We start from the raw sequence: 25,434 nt of genomic DNA, 5'->3' as shown, positions 1-25,434 counted from the left end.
AAGGAGAGACAGAAAGCCTTCTTAAGTGAACAATGCAAAGAAATAGAGGAAAACAAAAGAATGGGAAAGACTACGAGATTTCTTCAAGAAAATTAGAGATAGAACATTTCATGCAAAGATGGGCACAATAAAGCACAGAAATGGAAAGGACCCAACAGAAGCAGCATTGATTAAGAAGAGATAGCAACAAAACACAGAAGAACTATATAAAAAAGATCTTACAACCCAGATAACCATGATGGTGTGTGGTCACTCACCTGAGCCAGACATGCTGGAGTGTGAAGTCAAGTAGGCCTTAGGAAGCATTACTACAAAGCTACTGGAGGTGATGGAATTCCAAGTGAACTCTCTCAAATCCTAAAAGATGATGCTGTTAAAGTGCTGCACTCAATATGCCAGCAAATCTGGAAAACTCAGTAGTGGCCACAGAACTGGAAAAGGTCAGTTTTCATTTCAATGCCAAAGAATGTTCAAATTACAATACAACTGCACTCATTTCACATGCTAGCATGATTATGTTCAAAATCCTCCAAGCTACCCTTCAACAGTATGTGAACCAAGAACTTTCATATAGATTTAGAAAAGGTAAAGAACCAGAGATCAAATTGCCAACATCCGTTGGATCACAGAAAAAGTAAGAGAATTCCAGAAAAACATCTACTTCTGCTTCACTGACTACGCTAAAGCCTTTGACTGTGTGAATCACAACAAACTGTGGGAAATTCTTAAAGAGAATGGGAATGTCAGATCACCTTACCTGCCTCCTGAGAAATCTGTATGCAGCTCAAGAAGCAACAGTTAGAAATGGACATGGAACAACAGACTGGTTCCAAATTGTGAAAGGAGAACATCAAGGCTGTATTACGGTCATCTGCTTATTTAACTTTTAGGCAGAGTACATCATGTGAAATGCAGGGCTGGAAGAATCATAAGCAAGAATCAAGATTGCTGGGAGAAATACCAACAACCACAGATATGCAGATGATAGCACTTTAAAGGCAGAAAGTGAAGAGGAACTAAAGAGTCTCTCGATGAAAGTGAAACAGGAGAGTGAAAAAGTTGGTTTACAACTCAATGTTCAAAAAACAAAGATCACGGCATTCGGTCTCATCACTTCATAACAAACAGATGAGAAAATGGAAACAGTGACAGATTTTCTTTTCTTGGGCTCCACAATCACTGTGGATGGTGACTGCAGTCTGAAATTAAAAGACGTTTGCTCCTTGGAGGAAAAGCTATGACAAACCTAGACAATGTATTAAAAAGTAGAAACATCACTTTACTGACAAAACTCTGAACAGTCAAAGCTATAGTTTCTCCAGTAGTCATGTGTGGATGTGAGAGTTGGACCATAAAGAAGGCGGAGTGCTAAAGAATTGACACTTTTGAAATGTGGTCTTGGAGAAGACTCTTGAGAGTCCCTTGGACTGCAAGGAGATCAAACCAATTGTAAATGAAATCAACCCTGAATATTCATTGGAAGGACTGATACTGAAGCTGAAGCTCCAATCCTCTGGCCACCTGATGCGAAGACCTGATTCACTGGAAAAGACCCTGATGCTGGGAAAGATTGAGGGCAAAAGGAGAAGGGGTGACAGAGAATGGGATGGTTGGATGGCATCACCAACTGGATGGACATGGGTTTGAGTGAACTCAGGCAGATAGTGAAGGACAGGGAAGCCTGGCATGCTGCAGTTCATGGGGTGACAACAGAGTCAGACACAACTTGGTGAGTGAACAACAACAGTAATTCAGGTATCACACACAAAAAAGTAGCCTCTGCCTTTTCTATTATTGTGATTGAGGCCAGTCTGAGTGGCTTTGCTAACTGATCCTAAACATGGCACAGATAAGTTAAGGACACGAGTTTATCCCTACACAGGCTTTACTGTATTCCACATCCCTGAACCCAGGGACACTCATGCAAATACACACACTACCATTTACAGGAAAATCCAGACATGTGAATGCTGACAAATTAGTGCAAAGTCCAGATCACTATCAGGTAAAACACAACCAAAAAGTAAAAACAAACATAATGAGCATGTCCTTTCCAAGGTAAATGTAAAGTATCACTTCCATAGAGGAAGAAAACTGGTTCTGAAAAATGTAAATACAGTCAAAACAGCTCAAGACAGCAGAGGAGCGGTATGTGGCTCTCACGTTCTCCCACAAATACATCAAGATACATCCACCTGGGACAATTCTCGCGGAACATCTACTGAACACCGCAGATCTCAGACTTCCAAAACGGTAAGAAAACCTTCACATAACTGGGTAGGACAAAAGAAAAAGGGAAAAAGATAAAGAGAAGGGAACTGGATGGGACTGCTCCTGGGAGGGAACAGTGAAAAAGAAAAGGTTTTCATCCCTGGGGAAGGCACCTCACTGGTGGAGAGATCAGCTGGGATGGGGGAGAGGCAGGTGGGGAGCCTTGGAAGAGAGCGCAGCAACAGGTTTGTGGAGGGCAAAGTGGAAAGACCCACATAGTCGGTTGGTATGGGTGCTTGGCACTCCCCAGACTCAGATGTTCCTTCGATGGGACAAGTGGAGGCTGGGTGTTGAGGCTCAGGTGTCATCATGAAAATTACCCAATCAAAGCAGTAGACAGAAAGCCAGACTGGAAAAAAAAAAAAGCAATATAAGAGACCAATGGGATAACAGAATAAAGTGTGCCAATCTACACATAAACGTGATTCCAGAAGGAGAAAAGGGGATTAAATATGTATTTGATGAAACTGTAGCTGGAAAAATGTGATGAAATTATAGCTGAAAACTATCCAAACCTAAAGAAGGAATCAGACATCCAGATACAGAAAGCACAGAGGGTTCCAAACAAGAAACAAATCCACACCAAGACATATTATAAAAACAGCAGAAGTTAGAGAGGATTCTAAAGGTAGCAAGAGAAAGACAGAGTTAATTACAAGGGAACTGCCAGAAGGCTATCAGTTGATTGCTCTACAGAAATGATGCAAGCCAGAAGGGAGTGGCAAACTATGTTCAAAGTTTAAAAAGGGAAAAATCTGCAACACGAAGTCCGCTACCCAGCAAGAATACCATTAAGGATGGGGAAATAAAGAATTTCTCAGATAAGCAAAAAATGAAGAATACAGCAATATGAAACCTATTTTAAAGAAATATTGAAAGGTCTTCTCTAAATAGAAAAGAAAGATACAGTAAAGAGGAACTCACAGTTGGAAAATAAATCACTTAAGTTAGCCAGTATAGAGGTCAAATAGGAAAAAAACCTATTTACGAAAGGAAGATAAACACAAGGAACAGTAAAAGGATAAACAAGACGTGATGTAAAAAAGGACGTCAAAATCATAAAATGTGGGGAAGGAGAGTACGAAAATGTGGATTCTTATTTTTTAGAATGTGTGTGAGCCTAATATGACTATCAGCCTAAAGCAAGCAGATATAGGAAACGGTTAACATACCTGAAAAACAGGGTACCCACAAATCAAAAACATACAATAGTTTAAAAAAAAAACCAAAGAGAATACAAGGGTAAGAGAAAAGGAAATCATCAAACCACAAAAAGAAAACAGAGAAAGACAAAGGAACAAAAAGGAAACAGAATAGACTGGGAAAAAAGGTTTAAACTGGCAGTAAATATGTAAGTATCAATAACTACTTTGAATGTCAATGGACTGAACACTCAAATCAAAACAGAATGGCAAACTGGATAAACAAATAAGAGCCTACGATATGCTGCCTACAAGACAGCCACCTTAGGGCAAAGGACACACACAGATTCAGAGTGAGCGGAAGGAAAAACGTATTTCATGCAAATGGAAATGACAAGAAAACAGGAGTTACAATAATCTTACCAGACATATAGACATTAAAACAAAAGCCATAAAGGAAAAGAAGGAAAACATATAATGGTAAAAGGATCAATACAAGAAGAGGATTTTACACTTGTCAACATATATTGCCCCAAACACATAAAATACTAACAGCTAAAAAAGAAGAAACTGATAAGAAGACTTTATCACCCCATTCACATCAATGGGCAGATCCTCTAGACAGAAAAATCACTAAGGCAACAGAGATCCTAAATGATAAAACAGTTAAGACTTAACTGGTATTTTCAGGACATTATTTCCAAAACACCCAGAACACACACTCTTTTCAAGTGCACATGGAGCATTCTCTAGGGCTGACCACATACTAGGATACAAAACTAACCTCAACAACCGTAAGAGTAAAGAAATTATTTCAAGCATTTTTCCTCACAACAGGACGAAGCTAGAAATCAACAAAAGGAAAAGAAATCCATATGTTACTACCCAACAGGTCAATGAGGAAATCAAAAAGGAAATTACACACCTCCCTCAAAAAACAAGAAAAAAAATCTCAAATTAACAACCTAACATACCACCTAAAAGAATCAGAAAAAAAACAAAAAACAAAACCTTAAGTCAGTAGGAGGGAAATAATAAAGATCAGGAAGGAAATAAACGGAGATTAAAAAAAAATAGAAAAAACACCCCAACACCAGGCTTCCCTCATGGCTCAGTGGTAAAGAACCCAACTCCCACTGTAGGAGACACAACATGGGTTTGATCCTTGGTTTGGGAAGATCCCACATGCTTCAGAGCAACTAAACCCGCATGCCACAACTGTGCTCTAGAGCCCAGGAGCTGCAACTGCTGAAGTCCCGAGTGCCTGGGAGCCTGTGCTCCGAAATAGGAGAAGTCACTCCAATGAGAAGCCTGTGCACTGCTACTGGAGTAATCCCCACTTGCCAGAACCAGAGAAAGTCCATGCAACAATGAAGACCCAGCACAGCCCAAAATAAATAAAATTAAAAAAAAAAATTCAGTAAAATCAAGAACTGGGTCTTTGAAAGGATAAATAAAATTGACAAACCTCTGGCCAGTCTCACCAAGAAGAAAAAAGATAGAATCCAAATAAATTAGGAAATGAAAAAGGAGAAATTTCAACTGATACTGCAGAAATACAAAAAACCCTTCAGAGAATACTATGAACAATTGTATGCCAACAAATTTGACAACTTAGAAGAAATGGACAACTTTCTAGAAAGATATAGTCCACCAAAACTAAATCAAGGAGACAAGATAATCTGAACAGACTGATCACTAGAAGTGAAATAGAATCTGTAATTTAAAAAAACAAACAAAAACTCCCTACAAACAAAAGTACAGGACCAGGTGGCTTTACAGGTGAATTCTTCCAAACGTACAAAGAACTTCTTAAACTCATCCTTGTTAAACTATTCTAAGACTGGAGAGGGGGGATCACTCCCAAAGACATTCTATCTAGTAATAGGAAAGTGTGTTAGTCACTCAGTCGTGTCTGATTCTGTGACACCATGCTCTGTCCGTGGAATTCTCCAGGCAAGAATACCGGAGTGGATTGCCATGAAGCCACCATCAATCACCTGATAACAAAACTAAACAAATACCACCAAAACAGAAAACCATAGGGCAAATACCTTCAATGAATATAGATATAAAAATTCTCAACAAAATATTAGCAAACTGAATCCAACAACATATAAAAAAGATCATGTACCAAAACCAAGAGGGATTTATCACAAATTCACAAGGATGCTTCAACATATGCAAAATCAATCAATCAGTGCTCAGTCAGTTACAACCCCATGGACTGTAGCTTGCTAGGCTCCTCTGTCCATGGGAATTCACGGGGCAAGAATACTGGAGTGGGTTGTCATACCTTTCAAGGGATTTTCTCAGCCCAGGAATCAAACTTGAGTCTCTTACATCTTCTGCATTGGCAGGTGGGTTCTTTACCACTAGTGCTACCTGGGAGTCCCCAATGTAATACACCATGTAAATAAAAGTCAAAAACCATATGATCGTCTCAACAGATACAGAAAAAGCATCTGACAAAATTCAATCCATTCATAATAAAAACACAGTAAAAGCCACTTATGACAAACCCAAAGCCAATATAATATTCAACAGTGAAAAGCTGAAAGTCTTCCCACTATATCTGGAATAAGAGAACAAGGAGGCCCACCCTTACTACTTCTATTCAGTGTAGTAATGGAAGTCCTAACCATGGCAAGAAAAGGTATTCAAATTGGAAAGGAAGAGAGAAAATTGCCATCATATGCAGAAGACATGAAAATGCATAGAAAACCTTAAGGACTGCAGGAAATAAACCTACTAGATCTATAAATGAATTTGGCAAAGTAGCAGAATATAAGATTAACATTTAGAAATCAGTTTTACACTAACGATGAAATACAGAAAAGGGAATGTTAAAATTAAAGAGGATTCAAAGAAATGGAAAGATATTCCATGCTCTTGGATTGAAAGAATATTGTTTAAATGGCAATACTACCCAAAGTAATATACAAATTTAATGAGATCCCTATCTAATTACCCATGACATTTTCACAGAATTAGAATAAATAATCCAAAAATTTATAGGGAACCATAAAAAGCCCAGAACTGCCAAAGCAATCCCGAGGAAACAGAAACAAAACAGGAGGCATAAACTCTCTCAGACCTCAGACAATACCAGGAAGCTACAGTAAAACAATGTGGTAACTGGTACAAAATGAAGACTAGGGATCAATGGAACAGAATAGAGAACCCAGAAACAAACCCACACACCTATCATCAATTAATCTTTGACAAAGGAGGCAAGAATATACAACGGGAAAAAGACAGTCTCTTCAGTAAGCAGTGCTGGGAAATTTGGACGGCTGCATGTAAGACAATGAAGTTAGAATACACCCTCACACCCTACACAAAAATAAACTCAAAATGGCTTAAAGACTTCAAACGTAAGACATGATATCATTAAACATAAGACAGCAAAAGCAAAACATAACCTGATGTTAATCATACCAGTATTTTTAGGTCAGTCTCCCAAGGCAACAGAAATATTGATAAAAAAGCGGTACCTAAGCAAACTTAGAAGCTTTGCACTGCAAAAGTGAAAGTGAAGTTGCTCAGTCGTGTCCGACTCTTTGTGACCCCACAGACTGTAGCCTACCAGGTTCCTTCTTCCATGGGATTCTCCAGGCAAGAGTACTGGAGTGGGTTGCCATTTCCTTCTCCAGGGGATCTTCCCACCCAGGGATTGAACCCGGGTCTCCCACATTCCAGGCAGACGCTTTAACCTCTGAGCCACCAAAGGAACAATTAAAAAAAAAAAAAAACCCAAAAGACAACCTACAGACTGGAAGAAAATATTTGCAAATGATGCAACTGACAAGGGCTTAATTTTCAAAATATACAAACAGCTCATACAACACAACAACAAAAACCCAAAACCACATAACCCAATCGAGAAATGGGCTGAAGACCTTAACAGACATTTCTCCAAAGACATGAAATGGCCAGTAGGCACATGAAAAGATGCTCAACATCACTAATTATTAGAGAAATACAAATCAAAACTACAATGAGGTACCACTTCACACTAGTCAGAACAGCCATCATCAGAAACTCTACAAATAGCAAAAGCTAGAGAGGGTGTGGAGAAAAGAGAATCCTCCTATTCTGTTAGTGGGGAAGTAAATTAGTGTGGCCACTATGGAAAACAGTATTCTATGGGGATTCCATAGAAAACTAAAATTAGTGTGGCCACTATGGAAAACAGTATTCTATGGGGATTCCATAGAAAACTAAAAATAAAATTACTGTATAATCCAGCAATCCTAGTCCAGGGCATATACCTGGACAAAGCTATAATTCAAAAAGCTATATGGACTCCAACGTAGCATATGCATAGTGTAGCAGCACTATTTACAACAGCCGAGACATTGCAACAACCTCAACGTCTGCGGACAGATGAATAAAGATGTGGTATGTGTGTACAATGGAATACTTCTCAGCCATAAAAAGAATGAACTAATGCCATTTTGGCAGCAACGTGGATACAACTAGAGATTATCATACTACGTGAAGTCAGAAAAACAAATACATGGTATCGTTTACACGTGGAATCTAAAATGTGGCATAAATGAACCTATCCACAAAACAGACACAGAGAACAGGCTTGTGATTACCAAGGGGGAGGAGGCGACAGAGAGGGCTGGACCGGGAGTCTGTAGTGGATGCAAACTCTTACATATGGAATGGCTGACACCAGGCCCTACTGTACACAACAGGGAACTATAACCGATCTCCTGGGAGAAACCACAACGGAAGAGAATCTAAAAAAGGAATATACACAGGTGTGCAACTGAGTCACTCTGCTGTATAACACAAATTCGCACAAAACTGTAAACCAATTATACTTCAGTAAAAAAAAAAATTAATAGTTTTTTCCCCCTCTTTAGTTATACCCCAATCCTACCAAAGAGGATAAGCAGGAATGAAACACTCTGGTTCAAGTGTTTGAGTTTCTGCTACTGTATCTATCTGTTAGAATATCAAGGGTTATAAAGCCCTTTTTATTTTGCGTCCCTATTAAGATATAGGTAACTAATCTCTCAATTAAAATACCTGTACACACTACAGAAACTATGCACATTACAAAGGTGCCTGTATTATCTCTGATACTGATAGTCACAAAGAACAAAAACATTCGAAAAGGCAGCACTTAAACTTGCATATACACAAGCATACATGATTTTTAAGTTCATAAGAGATGAAAGGTCAGTAAGGTGAGTGTTTTTATATTAACCAGACTTACAGAATCTGTGCCAGTGTCTCACTTGCCTCCCTGCACTCCATCCACCCTTTTCCCCATCTCTCCCGCTGACCTCTCCAGCAGTTAGCTGTGTATGTCACTCTGCTGGTCAGGCATTTGAAGATAAAGGCAATGGCGTGTTTATCTTTATAGTTGTTGTATACAGAGCAAGCACTTAATAAGTCTTCATTAAATTCAGTTAGATGCAATACGGAAAAGGAAATAATGAAACTGGGGATGAAAAGTGCACCCTCTATTCCAGAAAAATGTTCTTCTTTATAAAAAGTTCTCTGAAGAAGACAACTGATTCTAAGGGAAAAACTAACAAAGCATCACTGTTCACTTACAAGACTTGTGGGTCACTCCACTTTGTCAGACAGAGGTCTTCCAGCAGCTCTTCTTCATCCAAGATCTCTAAGATGGACTCTTTGAAGATTTTAATATCTGTTTCTAACTCTGACAGGCTGTAAGAATAATTGTATAGAAATGATCAATAACATAAACCCGTAAAAAAATTTCCCTACAGGAGTAGTACCTTTCTAATGTCTTATCAAGCAGACTCCCTTATACATTCATGATAAACACTGACTTGTAAAAAATTTTTGGTATTTACTACGCAGTTTGAGAATCAATTCCCAATACAAGACTGTTAATATATTAAGTGATAAAATTAAACAACAATATAATTTTCAGCATATGTTCTTTATCTCAGAAACATACAACCACTGTGATGTAAGCTTTTGGGGCCAGAAATTTACTTTTATTCTTAATTATGGCAGTGATAATACAAGAAGAGACCATTTACTTTTATTTGATAAGAACATCCTAATATTTTTGGACAAAAAATTGACTCAGGAATTTTAACTGTTAACTCTTGAAGGGATTTTAGGGGGTACAAATCCTGAGGGACTGATCATTCAATCTGTAATACAAATTAATATATTAAATTCTGGAATGCATTATCATCAACAAACAAAAACCTCATGAACTTTGGAGGGAAAAAAAATACGATTTGAATATAGACCTGTCATTTAGTAGCTCTTAAAGTTTAGACAAGTTACTTAGACCTCGATTTTCTTATCTTCAAAATGAGGACCATGTCGATGACATGGTGACCTGTCACCTGACTGATGACAGGTTGAGATGAGATCACACATATAAAAGAGACAGATACAGCATTTCATTGAAAACAGCTTTTCAATAAACATTAGTTTGTGTTCCTCCTTTAGCTCAACTTCCCACCTAGGCTACTTTCCTACTTAAAAGTTATGAAAGACAGATTTTTAACAATAATGAAAACCAGATATGGCAATGAAGGCCTTGAGAGTAAGTTTCAAAGTAAATAATGTCATTACCATTTGCAAGACTAGTTGGTATTTTTAAGATAGTTAATAATTACACTAATTTTGGACCTGAATTTACATTAAACATTTCACTCTTAAGACTACTGAAAGAGAAGTTTAAGACATCTGTGTCTAATTCCCAACTTGGTAAATCACCCATATTTACCTTTTGCCATTTTGTAGCAAGATGTGCAGTTTGCTTCTGTCTACGGAAGAATGTTTGGGATCCACTAAAGCGTCCAACGTCTCAAGGATCAGTGGTTGTAAAACGCTAAGTTTCCCCTGAAGGGTGTTGATCTAGATAACAACATGACCTTTCATAAGAATTAAAACAATCTTTTTAGAATACTCGGGGTCAGTGAATCCTCTGATTAAATACAGAAATCGAAAACAGCTAGGAAGGCTGGTAACATTTCAGAACATGGTTACTGTCGGAATGCCTATCCCAGATGATTAAAAAACTGGATCTCCTAGGTTAAAAGATAATCATGCATAATGTTGTTGCCAGGCTCCCATTTGGGTGACAGGAAATTAATTCCTGTAAGAGTCCTCCCCCTATAGACACTTAGTATGAAAGGAATGGAAGAGTGATTAAAAGAAAAGCTGCCATTCCCTGGTTAAAACGAACTTCACATCTGGTAAACAACACCTATGTTCTTTGTAACAGAATAGGATGTAGTTCAAAACTCCTATGAATAAAGTTCTTTTGGAAAAAATAAAAAAGCTCTTAAAAAACAAAACATATCTTAAACTCTAAAAAGTAAAGTTGAAAAGTCGGATGTATATTTATTATTCATGTTAATATAGGCACAGCAGGATTAATCAGCAGGTATGCACTGATACAGACATGTTTATGTGCACGCTAAGTCGCTTCAGTTGTGTTAGACTCTCGGCAACCCTACGGACCACAGCCCTCTGTCCATGGGATTTTCCAGGCAAGAATAGTGGAGTGGGTTGCCCTTCTCCATGATATAGAAATACTGTTAAAATATTAAAATACTTCCAATAACTGTTAGTACACAGCATAACAGTAGCTGAATTAAGTAGTGAAATTAATTAATAGTGTAAATTCCAACACACTCTCCACCCCAGCATGGGCTCCTGAGAGCTGACTCAGTCTGCGTAGCTTCACCGCTGACCACTGTTCATGTACCTTCATTCCTTTCTTTCTATTATTTCCCTGCTTACTGAGTAGGCTTCAACTAGCCACCATCTCACTGGCTGATACTGCTGCTGCTGCTAAGTCACTTCAGTTGTGTCCGACTCTGTGTGACCCCATAGACGGCAGCCCACCAGGCTCCCCCGTCCCTGGGATTCTCCAGGCAAGAACACTGGAGTGGGTTGCCATTTCCTTCTCCAATGCATGAAAGTGAAAAGTGAAAGTGAAGTTGCTCAGTCGTGTCTGACCCTCAGCGACCCCATGGACTGCAGCCTACCAGGCTCCTCCATCCATGGGATTTTCCAGGCAAGAGTACTGGAGTGGGATGCTATTGCCTTCTCCATGGCTGGTACTAGCCGGTGCTATTGCCTCATTAACCCCAGTAAGGAATGGAGCCATCTCCTACTACCTCAATAGAGCAAGGCAGACAAAGAGAAGGGTGCCAGGTACCACCAACCCCCCACCCACCTCATGCCCCCTTTACTCTCCCCTCTTCTCTCCTCTTCTCCCACTCTGGTTAGGATGCTCATGGCACTGGCTCTTGCTTGTAGCCAGGTCCTGAACAGTACTATCCTGACTGATGGGGGAAGAATAGATGATGAAAGATTTGTCACAGCCAAGAAAGCAGTGACCATCCTTGTTTGGAGCTTGACAGGATCCCCAGACCCTCAGTGATTATCAATACAAGCGCTGTGAGAAGTGTACACAATTCCTACGTCAAACTAGGTCTCAAACAGAGGCATCATTTAGCTACCTCGACAAAGGATTGTACAAAGAATGGTTGGTAAGTATCAGAATGATCTGATGAAATATTTGTATTATATTTATCATGTGTAGGACTTCCCTGGTGGCTCAGACGGTAAAGCGTCTGCCCGAATTGCGGGAGACCCAGGTTCGATCCCTGGGTCGGGAAGATCCCCTGGAGAAGGAAATGGCAACCCACTCCAGTATTCTTGCCTAGAAAATTCCATGCATGGAGAAGCCTGGTGGGCTACAGTCCATTGGGTCACAAAGAGTTGGACAAGACTGAGTGACTTCACTTCACTTTATCATGTGTAAACAGTTACCCAACATACAATTTAGTTAGAGAATAAAATGGCATACAGCTAAAACCTTTTGGTATGTTCATTTATATATTTAAGATAAGTATTTTGAATTAGCATCCTTAAACAGGATGTCAGGATAGACAACCTGAGATGTGTTTCACTCAATGTCATAACATGACTGTTAAAGAGACTCTGTATGCTATACCTAGAGACTTTAGATCTATTTGAGTCATAAAGTTTAAGAATTAAGTACTTTCCGCATATAAGACCCTGAGATGCTTCTATCTGGGGGGAGGGTGTGGTTACGGCAAGTGCCATTAAAACAATACCAGTGCTTCCCTGGTGGCTCAATCGTAAAGAATCCACCTGCCAATGCAGGAGACATGGGTTTGATCCCAGAGCTGGGAAGATCCTATATGCTGGGAGGCAACTCAGCCTGTGCACCACAACTGCTGAGCCTGTTCTCTAGAGCCCAGGAGTCATAACTACTGAGCCCAGGAGTCACAATTACTGATACTGAAGCCCTAGCACTCTGGAGCCTGTGCTCAGAAACAAGAGTCTTGTTTAGTGGCTAAGTCATGTCCGACTCTGCAATCCCATGGACTGTAGCCCACCAGACTCCTCTGTCCATAAGATTTCCTAGGAAAGAATACTGGAGTGGATAGCCATTTCCTTCTCCAGGGGATCTTCCCGACCCAGGTATCGAACCCAAGTCTCCTGCGTTGCAGGCAGATTCTTTACCATCTGAGCCACCAGGGAAACCCTGAGCAACAAGAGAAGCCACGGCAATTAGAAGCCTGTGCACCACAGCTAGAGAGAAGGCCCCGCTTGCTACAACTAGAGAAAAGCCCACACAGCAACAAAGACCCAGCACAGCCAAAAAAAGAAAAAACCAGAGTGTCTTCCTCCTCCATAGCACTGTAAAATCAGGAAACATTCAAGAAGCTAGACAAACACAGGCTTACCCGATATTGCAAGAGTGCTTCTATAGCTCTAAACTCAAAAGGTAAAGGGTATGTGACAAGTTGACCCTCTCCAGCCAACTGTGAAGGGAGTTCCCGGAAAAGCCACTGTTCCAAATTTAAATTACGATAATCTAGTATCAGAAGACACTCCGGAGTTATCACAGCTTTCAAATACTGTTTAAAAAAAAAAAAAAAAATATATATATATATACACAGACACACACACGCACACATATCTGTAGATAGATATATGTACACAGGCATATATGTAAGTTGTAGAGGAAAAGTAACAGTCATAAAATATTTAGGATTTAATACTCCATTAATTTTTAAAAACTATTTATTTGGCTGCACTGAGTCTTAGCTGCAGCACGTGGGACCTCGTTCCCTGACCAGGGATCGAACCCAGGCCCTGCATTGGGAGCAAGGAATCTTAGCCACTGGATCACCAGGAAGTCCCAATACTCTATTAATTTTGGACTAAGCCTAAATCAAATCACTGTTCATTTGGTTTTTCAAAAACAAATCAACAAAAACAAAAAACCAAGATTTTTTTTTTAAAGAAAGGAAGCCTAAAATAAATGCAAGTCTTAATACCTCTAACTCACTCTCAACAGAACTAGAATTAAGCAAATTATGCATTTACTAGGATTTCCAGGAAATCAAGAGAAATATAGAGAACAAAGGAAACAAGAGAAGGTCTTTTTAAAAGTCAAGCATTCAGCAGACTTTTAGAAAATATTAGTTTAATCATGATTGGTTTGGCTGAAGTGCGGAAGTTTCCTTTTTAAAATATCACCAAAACATACTAGGCTAATTTGAAATCATAAAGATAAAATGTAGCCTTAGTGCTCTAATTTAGAACACTATGAAGTTAAAAATTTATTCTGAAGAGAAAGGCTAACATATTCTGTTTGGGTCACTTTACATGCAGATGTTTTTCAGCAGTAAATACCACACAAATACATGATCTGCGGTGGCTGAATCTGAGGACAGCAGGGATGGAGGAACTCTAACGTATACATGTATTTTTTACTGCTTGGAGGTTCGGTGCCCCCACCCCCATGAGGCTCAAAGGTCAACTGTAATATGAACATTTTTATTCAGAAAAGTTGAAAAATTATACAGTGAATACCTATACACATACCAATTAGATGCTATATTAACGTTCTTCTATAATCCATGTAAAATGAGTTCTACTCCTAACATGTTATATTATAAAATAGTTTGCTTTATCACATACTTCTCTATTAAAGAGGCACTTTTTAAAAAGTTTTGAAAGATGCTAGTTATAAACTTTAGGGACTTTCCTGGTGGTCCAGTGGCTAAGATTCTGTGCTCCCAATGCAGGGGGCCCCCAGTTCAATCCCGGGTCAGGGAACTAGATCCCACATGCAGCAACTAACATCCAGCAGTCAAATAAACAAATATTTAAAAAACAAAAGATGATAAAATATAAAGGCTATTTCTAGGCTATTTTGAAAACCAGAATATATTCTTAGTAGCTGAAGTTACAATGCAATTACATATATACTGTATATGACTGAAAAAGTCTGGTATAAATCAAGAATCTTTCTCTTATTTCAGAAACTAGAGACTAAATTCAAACAGTGAGAAAGGAGACCGCAGTCAGACCTTTTCCATTATTAACAGAGCAGTGCTACACCTGCTGAGCACAGGTATACAATTCACGTAAAAGGAGTTCTACTCCTAACACCACGTTATATTACACAATAGTTTCACACATCTATTTTTTTATTACAAATTACTTTTAAACTACTGATCAAGATAGTGAGGAAGGAACTTTAAGACTGCAGGGGAGAAATATAAATGAAATAAAATCCTTTACCTCCATTCGCATGATAATCCTATTGTTTCTGGTTGTGATGCTCATTAAATGCTGAAACCTCAAATCTCTGGCTTGAAGACCTAATTCTTGATATAAGTCAGTTTTCTTCCTTTCTAAAAAAGAAATGTGTTCAATAAAAAGAGTGGGTAAACTTATGAACCAAAAAGTTTAGATTTTTATGTCAGAGTACCCCTCTCAACACCATTGAGATAATCTTCTATTACTACCAGAAACAAGAGCTAAAATGGGTCTTTTTGCTTTTTTTTGCAATTTATGCCACTGCACTTTTTTTTTACTTTTAATTTTGCATTGGGGTATAGCCAATTAACAATGTTGTGACAATTTCAGGTGAAGAGTGAAGGGACTCAGCCATATAGATACACATGTATCCATTCTCCCCCAAACTCCCCTCCCATCCAGGCTGCCACATAACACTGAGCAGAGTTCCATATGCTATATGGTGGGTCCTTGTTGGTTATCCATTTTAAATATAGCAGTGTGTACATGTTCATCCCAAACTCCCTAATTATCCCTTCCCCTGACTTTCCCCACTCCCCCTACAACCGTAAGTTTGTTCTTTAAGTCTGTGAGTCTTTATTTTGTAAGTTCATTTGTATCTTTTCTTTTTAGAGTCCACATATAAAGGATATCACACGATAATTCTCCTTTTCTGTCTGACTTACTTAACTCAGTATGACAATCTCTATATCCATGTTGCTGCAAATGCCATTATTTCATTCTTTTTAATGGCTAAGTAATCAAAATGGGTCTTTTTTAACACCCATTTCTACCTCAAAAACATATTCAGGCTAAATCTAGTCAAACTAATTTTTCTTTTCTTCTCTTAACCATACTTCCTAAAATTTCTCTGCACTTAGAGACACCCCTTGGGACCAGTATAAAAACCATAGTTATATATCATTAGAACTTACAGTAACAATTCCTAGCTCTAGATGCATGGATTTTTAAATATGAACTGTACAGAACTACATTTTCTATTTTTTCCTTACTACATTATTAAGTTCAGTATTTTAAATCTATGAACAGATAGTCCAATTGTCTTTGTTCTTAGACTAATACAAAATGAGAAAATAAAATCACTAGATTCTCCTACCTGAAAACTAAATTTATCACCTAAGAAAAGGCAAAATAGATGAAGAAACTCAAGAAATCATGCTGGTAATGGGAGCATCTATTCTTATAGTATCAAGCCACACCTGTGATAGAGCTCTAAGTAGAACAACTTTTTGAGGTGATACTGAGCCAAAAAATATCCAATATACCCCACTAGGATTTCAGCAACAGTAGGAACAGGACTACAGGGTAGGAAGGACAGGGAGACCCAAACCTGCACCTGAGGTCAGACAGTAAAGTAATGCTGAGTTTCATTTTAAAAAGTAACCGTCCACAAGAGCCATGGCTGGCAGAGCTTCAATAACTATCATCCAGTTCCCTGTCCCTCCTGTCTGCTGTCACCCACTGCAACTGCAACGGCAGTGGTATTACTCGATTCTGCCTTCAACATGGCGCAGGAGGAAATGAACATGAGGACCAGGGCAGTGAAAGGGAGACTAATGAAGAGAAACAAGAGGGAAAAGTGTTTTTCTCTTGGCTGCATACCAGCCAAAACTCTTCCTTTAACATTCTGTTAGAGTGAGTGGCTTCTAAGCCCCCACCCCCAACCCCCAAAAATTACAGTACAGGTCAAATGCTGCCAGTAATTAGGCCTAATGGACAAATGCTTAAGAAAGATCATCTTCAACACATCCATATAGGCAAACAATATTCTACTCAAAATATAATAGTTTCTTTACTTCCAGTGGGTTGATTTAAAAGAAAATTACAGATACTCACCAAAAGAAGTCACCTTTCCTTCTTTGTCAAATTTTGTCTGGAGACAGATAATAAAAGCATTATTTTCTCCCATATCAGCACATGATTTGTGGTATCATATCATATGGTATGATGAAAATAACTCTAAAATAATGAAGATATAAACTATATCTGCTGTTCTTAAGTTAAATTCAGTTATGAGTTCAGGATTAAAACAAAAAGTCCCCTTTACTTTGCCAGGACAAATCTGACCTTGGATTAACCATCTACCTTGGTTCCTCAGAAGATCTGATAAAGGAGTGTCAGCTGTGTTACTAGGCCATATCGTTCATGGTAACAATGCCCCATCACTGCTCAACAGGCTGCACTGGAGAGACTGGGAATGGATCGTGATACCTGGAGGGGAGCCACAGTTCTGCCTTTGCCGAAGACAGTGGCTCTTGGAACTGACTGCTCCTTGCAGGAGCCTGGGATGTGCCCCTGGGATAGTGACAAGAGATACTGGCACTAGAGGGCCTCAGGGGGTCTAAGCCAAGGTGGATCTCGCACCCACCTTTGAGAATATCCTCTCCTCGTACTGAGCGTCACACAGGGGGCCACAGCACCCCCTGGATGGCTGGAAGGACTTCTTTTGAAGAGAAAACACCAAATACTGCCCTTGTGAATTTCCTATCCTTTTGCTTTCTAAATAGACTGGGACCAAACGTGGCTTATCTTGAGAATCTAAGTATTAATATCTGTGGGATGCTAAGAGGTCTCTCTGGTGGGTGCTGCAGAATCAATAAATATTTACAGAAAAGACCTCTTCTGATAGTGCAGAGAGGACACAATGCAGAAACTGTATTTACTTCCTATAAAGCAGAGGGAACATTTTCCTGTAACACTTGTCCACAAGTCAAGTCTGAAGATGTCAAAATAATGTTAAATGAATCACTGTGTGCTGGGCTTCATTAATTACTATTTAAATATGTATTTTCAGAAGACACACTCTAAGACAAAAGTCCTAAATATGAATGCTATGTTAATAATACCACAATAAAACTGCATAGTATATTTCAGCTCGCTTCTTGTGAGCAAAGATAACATCAATAGGAATATATAAGTACCATAAAACATCAGAGTTAAAGGGAAACCTACATCAAGGAAAGTTTTGTTTTGTGTAATATATACTAGCTTTCCTCCTTAAGCTTATTTCAAATACATACATCTGCTGCAGAAAATTCGCAAATAAAACTATTTGGTCACAAATTTTAGAGAAAACCATGCTAATATTTTACTAAATGCCCTTCCAGACTTATTCTTACTAAATACATTCACGCTACATACACTTCCTTGCAGTCTCTCCTCTCCTTTCAACTGAACAATGTATGATGAAAATTTTTGCATCTTTGTATTTATCTGTATCATTTTTAATGGGATTTTTTAATTAAAAAATGAGATCATACAAACTGGTTTTTTAAAAAATGTTTACCTTGTAAAGGAACTCACATTATTTCAAATAGCATCAACTGATTTTAAGTGTTCTTGGTAGACAATGAGTTCACCTGCAAAGAACCTTCTTTCAATGTTAACATCTGACTTTGTATTGTTTAATTAATTAAACTGGCTAACTCCCAGAAGAGTGAATAACAGTGACAATTTCTCCATGCAGTTCTGGGAGTTGTCTTGTTCTGTATAGTTCATAAAGAAAAGCTATGTTAAAAAGCCTAAATAATAATGACAATATATAATGGCTAATATATACACTGAACGCTTACCATGTGTGAGGTATTATTTTTAAGGGTTTTACATATTTAAATTCATTTAAATCTCATAATTCTACAAGGTAGGTACTATTACTCCTAGTTTCAGTTCAGTCGCTCAGTCGTGTCTGACTCCCTGCGACCCCATGAACCGCAGCACGCCGGCCTCCCTGTCCATCACCAACTCCCGGAGTCCACCCAAACCCATGTCCACTGAGTTGATGATGCCATCCAACCATCTCATGCTCTGTCATCCCCTTCTCCTCCTGCCCTCAATCTTTCCCAGCCTATACAGATGAGAAAACCAAGGCACAAAGATATTATTGTAACTTGTCCAAGTCCGTCTAGTTAGTAAGAGACACAGTTGAGATCTGAATTTACAAACTCCGGCTCAGAGCAAGCACTTTCTCTAAAAATTAAGATTTAAAAAAATTAAAAGCCTACAAAAATGTTACAAGAATATTACAACCAATTTCCATGTAACCTTGACCTAGAGTCTCCCTTTGTTAATATGTGCCCCAATGGCCTTATTTTTCTCTCTCTAAATATGTGTGTAGATACACACCATTTATGTTGTTTTATTCAATTTTTTTCTCTGAACCATTCTAGAGAACGTTGCAGAGATCAAGATCCAACAAAGCTTGCAGTTTTAAGTAATACCCTGTGCTGCCTCCAAAATGCTTCTGCATGTATTATGTTGCATAGCACAGGTTCAAGCCATTTTGTGGCTAATAGCCTTCAAGGACTTCTGAACAGATTTCTGGAGAAATCTTGAGTTTCAACTAGGAAGCTCTGAATTGTGATTTGAGCCACTCGTTCTAGTACTAAGACAAGCTCTGCAGATATTAGCAAAGACTCAAGAGTGCTATGCAGCAAATCTAGCTGGCACTCAAGTCATTGGCTAAACAAAAGACAATGACTTATACATTATGAAACTAAGTAAGTAGTTTCATGGCTGATCAGTCCAGCCCAGTTAACTTAATAAGTACGTACTCTCTGTAAGTCATCAAATGGATCACACATACTCACCACAGTGAACACCGGGGATACACTGGCTAAAGTGGCTTGAGACACATCCGAAGTTCTATTCCGGTAAATTTCACCTGAAGAGTGAATTAGAGAATTCCTTGTGAGCATACGATTGGTTTTCACATATAGCTAAGATACAACTCTCATAGTCTGTAGAGGTCTTCAAACTATTTCACTATGTTTTGAATTTTTTTCCCAGAAGGAAAATAAGAAACACTTTTAACATTTAGCTGAAACTCCAGTACTTTGGCCACCTCATGTGAAGAGTTGACTCATTGGCAAAGACTCTGATGCTGGGAGGGACTGGGGGCAGGAGGAGAAGGGGACGACAGAGGGTGAGATGGCTGGATGGCATCACTGACTCGATGGACGTGAGTCTGAGTGAACTCCAGGAGTTGGTGATGGACAGGGAGGCCTGGCGTGCTACGATTCATGGGGTCGCAAAGAGTCGGATACGACTGAGCGACTGATCTGATCTGATGTTAGGTTTGGCAAAACATGGTTTTTAAAAAGTAATAGTTTAGGTGAGGCATTAGAAAAATTTATGGATTCCAATCGCCCCTTTTCCTTTCTAATTATTATATCTTGTAGTTGGACATCAAATGTGTTAACAATGTTCTGAGATGAAAGTAAAACGCCTATTCCTTTTCATACAATGTAGAAGGGTTTTTCATGAAAGTTACATTGGAAGACATAGTTTAGAAAACATACATTCCAAGAACTACCTGACCTCTCAGCATTTCAAATATCAGGACTATTTGATTAATCTATAAATTATGACACCTACAGATTTTAACTCTATATTTAATTTCTTCCCCACTGATATGCTTTTTTAATTATTTTTAAAAATGGGAGCATAACTGCTTCACAATGTTGTCTTGGTTTCTGCTGTAGGTGAATCAGCTATGTGTACATATCCATCCCTTCCCTCTTGAGCCTCCCTGCCCCGGTCCCACCCCTTTCGGTCATCACAGAACACCGAGCTGAGCTCCCTGTGCTATACAGCAGCTCCCCACTAACTATGCATTTTACACATGGTGTGTATACGTCGATGCTCCTCTCTCAATTCATCCCACCCTCTCCTTACCCAGCATTTTCACAAGTCCATTTTCTACATCCACTGATATACTTTAGAGTGAATACTTGTGAAATATTTCACTGCACTGGAATAAAGACCCCGGTGAACTGGAATAAAGGCAAACCTTTACCTGAAAATGTGATTAGACTAAGTTGAAGAAAAGCTCTCAAGTATAACCAAGTAAATTTAATGCCTGAGAAAGGACCCTGTTCACAGTACTAAACACAAGAAGCATGGGCAGAATTCCTATCCATAGAATATGAAGCTATATTCTCATTTCTGATCTTATTCTTTCCTATACATTCAAAGACATAATTTGTTACCACCTGAGGTTTGTTGGTTCCCCTGTACAAACCACCTTATGAGGGTCAGCTGAATAAAAGTTCAGTTCAGTTCAGTCGCGTCCAACTCTTTGCGACCCCATGAATCGTAGCACTCCAGGCCTCCCTGTCCATCACCAACTCCCGGAGTTCACTCAGACTCACGTCCATCGAGTCAGTGATGCCATCCAGCCATCTCATCCTCTGTTGTCCCCTTCTCCTCCTGCCCCCAATTCCTCTGGGTGAATTTAATTCAGATGACCATTATATCTACTACTGTGGGCAGGAATCCCTTAGAAGAAATGGAGTAGCCATCATGGTCAACAAAACAGTCCAAAATGCAGTACTTGGATGCAATCTCAAAAATGACAGAATTATCTCTGTTCGTTTCCAAGGCAAACCATTCAGTATCACAGTAATCCAAGTCTATGCCCCAACTAGTAATGCTGAAGAAGCTGAAGTTGAACGGTTCTATGAAGACCTACAAGACCTTTTAGAACTAACACCCAAGAAAGATGTCCTTTTCATTACAGAGGACTGGAATGCAAAAGTAGGAAGTCAAGAAAAACACCTGGAGTAACAGGCAAATTTGGCCTTGGAATATGGAATGAAGCAGGGCAAAGACTAATAGAGTTTTGCCAAGAAAATGCACTGGTCATAGCAAACACCCTCTTCCAACAACACAAGAGAAGACTCTACACATGGACATCACCAGATGGTCAACACCGAAATCAGATTGATTATATTCTTTGCAGCCAAAGATGGAGAAGCTCTATACAGTCAACAAAAACAAAACCAAGAGCTGACTGTGGCTCAGATCATGAACTCCTTATTGCCAAATATAGACTTAAATTGAAGAAAGTAGGGAAAACCACTAGGCCATTCAGGTATGACCTAAATCAAATCCCTTATGATTATACAAGTGAGAAATAGATTTAAGGGACTAGATCTGATAGATAGACTAAAAGTTACAGCGCCACAAATCAGCATTTGCTAATACATCACAAGTTAGATCAAGTGTTACCTGAGGTGAGAAAGTCAATTTCTAGGGAGATTGATAAGAAGTCCACGGTCCCCAAGGAGGAGAGACAGGTCTGGGGTTCCTGAAGAGGAGATAGGGGTCTGGAGTTCTCAAGGAGGAGGAAAGGACAAAGGTCTTTTTTTTCTGCTCTACATTCCTTAGTATTAGTCACATAAAACATTTTTTTTCTTTAAGCCTGGAACTGATGATTACAAAACAAAACAACTCAGTTTAAGCTCTGTACTAAGGATTATATAACAACAACATATCCTGCTTGAGGACAGTTTCTTCTTCCTGAAAACCTTCTGACTAATACTTTTATCTTAAAACGTATATTATGGGAGTGGGTCTGGTAAGATCTTTCTATTGTTAAATTCTAATCCTGTTATTCCAACCAGTCCATCCTAAAGGAAATCAGTCCTGAATATTCATTGGAACGACTAATACTGAAGCTGAAACTCCAATACTTTGGCCACCTTTGATGTGAAGAACCAACTCATTTGAAAAGACCCTGATGCTGGGAAAGACTGAAGGCAGGAGAAGGGGACAACAGAGGATGAGATAGTTGGATGGCATCACTGACTCAATGGACATGAGTTTGAGTGAACTCCGGGAGTTGGTGATGGACAGGGAGGCCTGGCATGCTGCAGTCCATTGGTCCCGAAGAGTCCCACACGACTGAGCAACTGAACTGAATCCCGTTATCGTAAAATGTAAATTGTGGGAGTGGGTCTGGTAAGATCTTTACAACCTTGAGACAGTCTTTTGACTTATTGTAATAATGAATTAAAACAGTATACAGCTCCCTTGCTAAGACTAGCAAATGGGGCACTCTTTGCCCCTTTCTGATGTCTATGTCAGCTTTCTCTGTCTCTTTTTCACTTTAATAAAACTGCCACACAAGAGCCCTGAGGGGTCAAGCCTGGTCTCTGATCCCAAAACTAAATCTTCTTCAGAGATCACAAATCTGACATCGTTCACCCTAAGGTATCAGAGGGAGATTCTGAATCTCAATGCTTGTCCTAAAAGGTTAGATCGGCTAAGCCTGGTTTCTCAGGCAGTTACCAAAGGAAGGGACTGTGAAATGTAACCCAATTTGGAAAGACTCTCCTAATGAGCATGAGGAAGCAGGTGGAGATAGTGAGCTACTTCAGGAGCGTTTTTAGAGTACAATCGCGAAAACTTGTTTGAGAACATTTTTGAGAAGCCATACATGACTTGGGTTTTTGAGCAGTATTAGCACCCACATTCGGAGAAGGCAATGGCACCCCACTTCAGTACTCTTGCCTGGAAAATCCCATGGACGGAGTGCCTGGTGGGCTGTAGTCCATGGGGTCGCTAGGAGTCAGACACGACTGAGCGACTTCACTTTCACTTTTCACTTTCATGCATTGGAGAAGGAAATGGCAACCCACTCCAGTGTTCTTGCCTGGAGAATCCCAGGGATGGGGGAGCCTCGTGGGCTGCCGTCTATGGGGTTGCACAGAGTCAGACATGACTGAAGCGACTTAGCATCAGCACCCACATTGTCACATTTCTGAAAATGTCAAGGTAGCATCGTGGTTTATCATTTGGGGGGGAGGGGGGAACACCTCAGACTTCTACCTCCATCCCCTTCTATCTGGTTATACAGTACTTGAAGAAAAGTCAGATCTTTCTCAGAAGCAGTTTCTGAAGTCTTCAGCCTCACTATCCTTTTCCTGAGCAACTGGACAAATGTCTAAATGTGTCCGTTCAAAAGAAAGAGACAGACAGGAGAAGTACTTATAAAAAACATTCCAGGTAGATAAGCCTAATCTTGGTTTCAGCACTATTACGATGGATGGGGGCGAAACTCTCAAAAACCTCACAAGCGCACTCAGCCCTGTTTGCAGCTGGACCGGTGGGGAGGACAGAGGGCTGGCGGGACTCTAGCAGGGCCCAGGGGACGGTGCTCAGTCGAGTTCGGAGCTGGTGCACACAGCTCCTCCCGCAGACCTGTGCAAGAGGGCAGGCCCTTGGCGCCCAGGGCCGACCCAGAGGCCGAGGACTGAGCAGGCCGCGGGGCAGGCAGCCACAGCCACGTGGGCTCGGGCGGTCGGGTCTGGCCCTGGGATCACCGCAAGCCTGGCGTCCCGGGACTGCAGGGCAGGGACAACGGTACCTGTCACTGGGAGCCGGCGGGACCAGCACAGCGGCGCGGCCCGCCTCCTTCCGAGCAATTCGGTGGCGCGGCCGTAGGCGACGACGGGGCGAGTGCCGGGGGTCAGGCCCAAGGCCAGAGCACACAGGGTACGCCGGGGCAGCCCCACCGCACGGGGCAGGAGCTGGGTCAGGCTCCGCAGGCATTCCATGGCGCTGGAGCGGGGAGGAGAGAGCTGCGAGACCCCAGCCCTTCATGCCGGACAGTGGCGGGGCGGCCGGCACTTCGCGACCCCGCGCCGGCGCCCAAGCTGCGACCGAGGCATACTGAGCATGCGCCAGGGGCGCCGCGCCTGCGTCTAATTTCCCGCGCATGCTCCGAAGGGGCCTCTGCGTGCGCGTCCCGTGACGCTCGGCCAATCAGAGCTTTGCCTTCTGCACCTGTGTGTGTACTTGTAAAGCGTGTATGGACCGGCTCCGGGGTGGGTGGGGCGCGTGTACCTGCGTGAGTTGAACTGCGTGACCTAGGATCGTCTGGTCGGCGCGGAAAGTGTTGATTACTTCTATTAACTGCTGCTGCTGCTGCTGCTAAGTCGCTTCAGTCGTGTCCGACTCTGTGCGACCCCATAGACGGCCTCCTACCAGGCTCCTCTGTCCCTGGGATTCTCCAGGCAAGAACACTGGAGTGGGTTGCCATCCTTCTCCAATGCATGAAAGTGAAAAGTAAAAGTGAAGTCGCTCAGTCGTGTCCGACTCTTAGCGACCTCATGGACTGCAGCCTACCAGGCTCCTCCGTCCATGGGATTCTCCAGGCAAGAGTACTGGAGTGGGGTGCCATTGCCTCTCCGGTCTATTAAATAGTAATCATTAAATGTGAAAAAATACGCAGGATATATATAATGTTTTACAATTTCTGGAGAATTTTCATACAGATGCAATCTACAATTTGGAAGTGAGAAGTTATTACCCATTCCCAACTAAACTTATAATTAAGTTTAATGCAACAAAAATAAACTTTCATATGGAATGATATATTAAACTTTTGCTAGTGAAGACAGAGGAACATAAACGCGGAGGATTTATATTCTGTATTTAATCAAATATAAGTGAAGTGAAGTCGCTCAGTCGTGTCCGACTCTTTACGACCCCGTGGACTGTAGCCCGCCAGGCTCCTCTGTCCATGGGATTCTCCAGGCAAGAATATTGGAGTGGGTTACCATTTCTTTATCCAGGCGAGCCTCCCGACCCATGTATCGAACCCGGGTCTCCCGCATTGGAGGCA

General features: G+C 40.5%; 1 protein-coding gene across 1 annotated transcript in view; it reads right to left on the bottom strand.

Annotated features, from left to right (window-relative positions):
- Nucleotides 1-24,492, bottom strand: part of MRS2 (magnesium transporter MRS2) — a 38,625-nt gene extending 14,133 nt beyond the window's left edge. The window contains exons 1-7 of the mRNA XM_070361467.1: nucleotides 24,175-24,492; nucleotides 19,613-19,686; nucleotides 16,863-16,899; nucleotides 15,009-15,121; nucleotides 13,160-13,333; nucleotides 10,156-10,286; nucleotides 8,994-9,110 (exon numbers count right to left, since the gene is read on the bottom strand). Of these exons, the coding sequence (XP_070217568.1) occupies nucleotides 8,994-9,110; nucleotides 10,156-10,286; nucleotides 13,160-13,333; nucleotides 15,009-15,121; nucleotides 16,863-16,899; nucleotides 19,613-19,686; nucleotides 24,175-24,364 (836 nt within the window). The 5' untranslated portion in view covers nucleotides 24,365-24,492. The remainder of the gene's footprint in view (nucleotides 1-8,993; nucleotides 9,111-10,155; nucleotides 10,287-13,159; nucleotides 13,334-15,008; nucleotides 15,122-16,862; nucleotides 16,900-19,612; nucleotides 19,687-24,174) is intronic.
- Between the last annotated feature and the right edge of the window lie 942 nt (nucleotides 24,493-25,434).

The sequence above is a fragment of the Bos mutus genome, chromosome 23 (genome assembly GCF_027580195.1).
Source record: "Bos mutus isolate GX-2022 chromosome 23, NWIPB_WYAK_1.1, whole genome shotgun sequence".
NCBI lineage: Eukaryota > Metazoa > Chordata > Mammalia > Artiodactyla > Bovidae > Bos > Bos mutus.
This window is presented reverse-complemented; position numbering and strand designations above follow the sequence as displayed.